General features: G+C 35.3%; 1 protein-coding gene across 1 annotated transcript in view; it reads left to right on the top strand.

Moving 5' to 3' along the window:
* PTPRZ1 (protein tyrosine phosphatase, receptor-type, Z polypeptide 1) overlaps positions 1-3,892 on the top strand; it is a 90,155-nt gene that overhangs the window by 37,560 nt on the left and 48,703 nt on the right. The window contains exon 7 of the mRNA XM_011995971.1: positions 921-1,065. Coding sequence (XP_011851361.1) covers positions 921-1,065 — 145 coding nt within the window. The remainder of the gene's footprint in view (positions 1-920; positions 1,066-3,892) is intronic.

Raw genomic sequence — 3,892 nt, 5'->3', positions numbered from 1 at the left:
TTGTATTTTTTTAGTAGAGAGGGGGTTTCACCGTGTTAGCCAGGATGGTCTCGATCTCCTGACCTCGTGATCCGCCCGTCTCGGCCTCCCAAAGTGCTAGGATTACAGGCTTGAGCCACCGCGCCCGGCTGTTAAAGTGATTTTCAAAGTGCTAGTGCAATAATGTACCTGACTGGTCCCCAAAATAATCATGTGTCATCTTTTAAAATTAACTCAAGGACCAAATTTGGACTTTTAATTATTTACACTTGCATTATTTCAGAAGAATTTCTTAGATCTACATAATCCTCCAATTCACCTGAAATTGCATTTTTATTTTTTTTGTAGAATACAACAATGGATAAGAAGAGCACTCAAAATAACATTTAAAACCAATCTATATTTAAAATTGAAATAGATTGCTGGATTGAAAGGTTATCCTAATATAAGAAGAGTTATCCCAAGATTTTTTTCTTCATGAAATTATTAATTGCTTCTAACTATTTACCTAACGGAGGGTTAAAAATAATCCTATTTAAATTTATTTTAGAAAATTAATATATATGGTGATTCAGTAAGTAGCGCTGTTTTTCCTAACCATTCTATTTTAAACCAGTAGTGTTTTTTAAATTTCACTACTTTGATTTTTCTTATTTAGCAAGGCTTTTCAAGGCAGTGTTATGCTTACCTGTTGCCAAGGCACCCCTATCTGGGTGCCAGTCTCTGCTAGGATGTTGTAGTTCTTCATGTCTAATAGCCTGCCTTACGTTTTAAACTTTGTTTTAATTAAATTGGCTTATAATTGTAGATATTCTTTGCATCAAAGAGTCAAAATTTTAAAGGTAAGTAACAGCAATGAAGGTTGCAATTAATCGGTTGAAAAATGCTGTGACTTTTCCTTTACCTTAAATATCAATTCTCTCAATTTTCTCCGACTACAGAGGCCAGTAATAGTAGCCATGAGTCTCGTATTGGTCTAGCTGAGGGGCTGGAATCCGAGAAGAAGGCAGTTATACCCCTTGTGATCGTGTCAGCCCTGACTTTTATCTGTCTAGTGGTTCTTGTGGGTATTCTCATCTACTGGAGGTAAGTTGAGTATTTGTTTTGGAAAATTTAATTCATAAAGCTCAGATTTTGCCCGTATTTCATCTGAAAGGTCTTCAAAACATATTCAAAATTTATTTTCCTTAAGAGCTGCCATTAATTTATTCAAGGTAAATTTGTGAATCCAAAGGCACAATAATGAAAGAGTTAATTGTTCTTCATACATCAATTAAAGGTAAAATGGAGGAACTTCTACCTGTTACTATTTAACACAGTATTTTGACAGTTGTACTTTCATGTTAATCTAATTAATGGACATCATCATAGCATTTAACAAAAGTCTAAGCTTCTCATTAGTTGTTATAATTCCAAAAATTAAGAAAACATTTTTTATGTAGTAACTAAATTGTTTTTCAATGACAGAAGAGTTTGTACATGATGCGTATTAACTGTACATATTGATAAAAATGATAACCTGTGCATAAAAGTAAAATCAAGCAATTAAACTATAAATATAATTAGAGAATACAGTTAATGACTATCTTAAGATGCACAGACATTTAAGATTCTTTGTAATTTGCTTTGGGGGTGAAATATAACTTCGCTCTCTTAAGTCCTTTAAAGGACAAGAATAATTGTACTAATCATAAACTTTCCATCCTGTGGAAAGCAGAAGACACAGCAAATTAGTGTATTTATTAGGAACATAGCTCAGTATAACTGTGTCTGTTAGAAAACAAAGACTTTATGATGATATAAGGAATCATATGTGTAAACCAAGAAAGGGCATAGCATAGTACTTTTATAAAGTATAGCATACTTTTATTTTAAAAGAGAATTTTGTTCAGAAGATACTTAATAATTTTTTTTGTTTAGCAACATCTTTCTATAACTTTATCAGCATTCTTCCTGTGTTCTCTCAAAATACATTCTTGTGGTTTATTCTGAAATATTTACCATTTTTATTGATTGTTTCCCACATACCTAGTACTGTGTTAACTATCAGGAAGTATCAAAAATGAACAAATGAATGAAAAAAGAGTCAGTGATTTGAGGAAATCTGTGCTTATTGAGGGGAAATAATTTGTCATAAAAACGTATAAAATAGGCCGGGTGCAGTGGCTCACGCCTGTAATCCCAGCACTTTGGGAGGCTGAGGCGTGCAGATCACGAGGTCAGGAGATCAAGACCATCCTGGCTAACACAGTGAAACCCCGTCTCTACTAAAAAAAAAAACAAAAAATTTAGCCGGGCGTGGTGATGGGCGCCTGTAGTCCCAGCTACTCGGGAGGCTGAGGCAGGAGAATGGCGTGAACCTGGGAGGCGGAGCTTGCAGTGAGCCGAGATTGCGCCACTGCACTCCAGCCTGGGCAACAGAGCGAGACTCCGTCTCAAAAAAAAAAAAAAAAAAAAACCAAACACGTATAAAATATTACACAAAAGTGTATGCATAGCAGTTGAAATCTAGGGCTGAAAGTAGTCAGAGAACAAAGAAGCATGGTAGGCCAGAATGATCAGGGTAAGTATAAACTAAAATATAGGACTCAAGCTCCGTGGAAGTCAGAAAGGAAAGGAAAACGGCATCCCGGGCAGGGACACAGCAGGTGCAAAGATCGGGAAGTAGAGATGAGCTGTCTTTTGAGTAAACGCTATTGGATGTTTCGGACACAGTGAGGCCTGGAGCATGTATTAATAGTTGTGTGTAGTTGGACATGGGTTGGCTAGGGTAGAACGTCTTCACGATCAACTGTATTTCATATCTGACTTCCTTTACTAGAACAGAGTAAACTGCACACTATGGAGAACAGATCATGCTTTTGTTACCCCACGTGGCTCAGGAGTCTATTTTGTTCATAACAAGAAACAAACAAACCTGGTTTCTTTAGTCTGTATCCTAGTGATTCCAATAATTGCCAAAGGGTTGTTTTTTTTTTGTTTTTGTTTTTGTTTTTGGCTAAATATTTCATGCTTAGCAGAGTGCTTTGAACTTAACACATAATCCATAAATGTGTGTTCAACAAAAATAAATATTGCTTTTCTCCCCATTCCCCACTGAACTTGTTGACCAAATTTTTTACCACATTGATATGTGTATTCAGATTACAGGTTTCTATCTAGTCTGATTTTCCCTACCAAACTATTTTTTTAATTAATGGGAGTCTGTGTTAAAAATTGAAAATAAGATGGAGAATATGACTAATTCTGCTTCATAGTAAATAGTGCTAGTATAAAGTTCCAATAAAGATGTCAGAAGATTTATAAGATTGAAATTAGTTTCTTAATCTCTGTTACTTAATATTTCAAGTATATTTTCTGAAAATTTGGAAATCAGTACCTTATTTAATACAATTTGATAGTTCATGGAAAATTAAAATCTGGAGAGGTTTCTATCTTCTATTAGTAATGGGTCATTTTTTCTGTATTATAAGGGGAAAAGATAAAATCACCAGTCAAAAATATATTAATTTGACCTTCACTAAGATATTTCTTTTTTCTTCACAAATAGCACTTTAGGTACCTTGAATGCAGAGTGTAATAGTGTAAAATATATATGAGTATTTTGGCCAGGCACAGTGGCTCACACCTGTAATCCCAGCAATTTGCAAAGGTGAAGTAAGTAGATCACTTGAGGCCATGAGTTTGAGGCCAGCCCAGGCAACATAGTGAGACCTCCATCTCTACAAAAAAAATAAAAATAAACAATTTAGCTGGGCATGGTAGGGCATACCATACTCCTAGCTTCCCAGGAGACTGAGGTTGGAGGATCACTTGAGCCCAGGGGTCAAGGGTACAGTGAGCTATGATTATGCCACTGCACTCCAGCCTGGGCAACAAAGTAAGACACTGTCTTAAAAAAAAAAAAAAAAAA

This window comes from Mandrillus leucophaeus, unplaced genomic scaffold (assembly GCF_000951045.1).
Source record: "Mandrillus leucophaeus isolate KB7577 unplaced genomic scaffold, Mleu.le_1.0 Scaffold5, whole genome shotgun sequence".
NCBI lineage: Eukaryota > Metazoa > Chordata > Mammalia > Primates > Cercopithecidae > Mandrillus > Mandrillus leucophaeus.
Note: the sequence above shows the minus strand (reverse complement) of the source record. Positions and strands in the feature narration are given on the sequence as shown.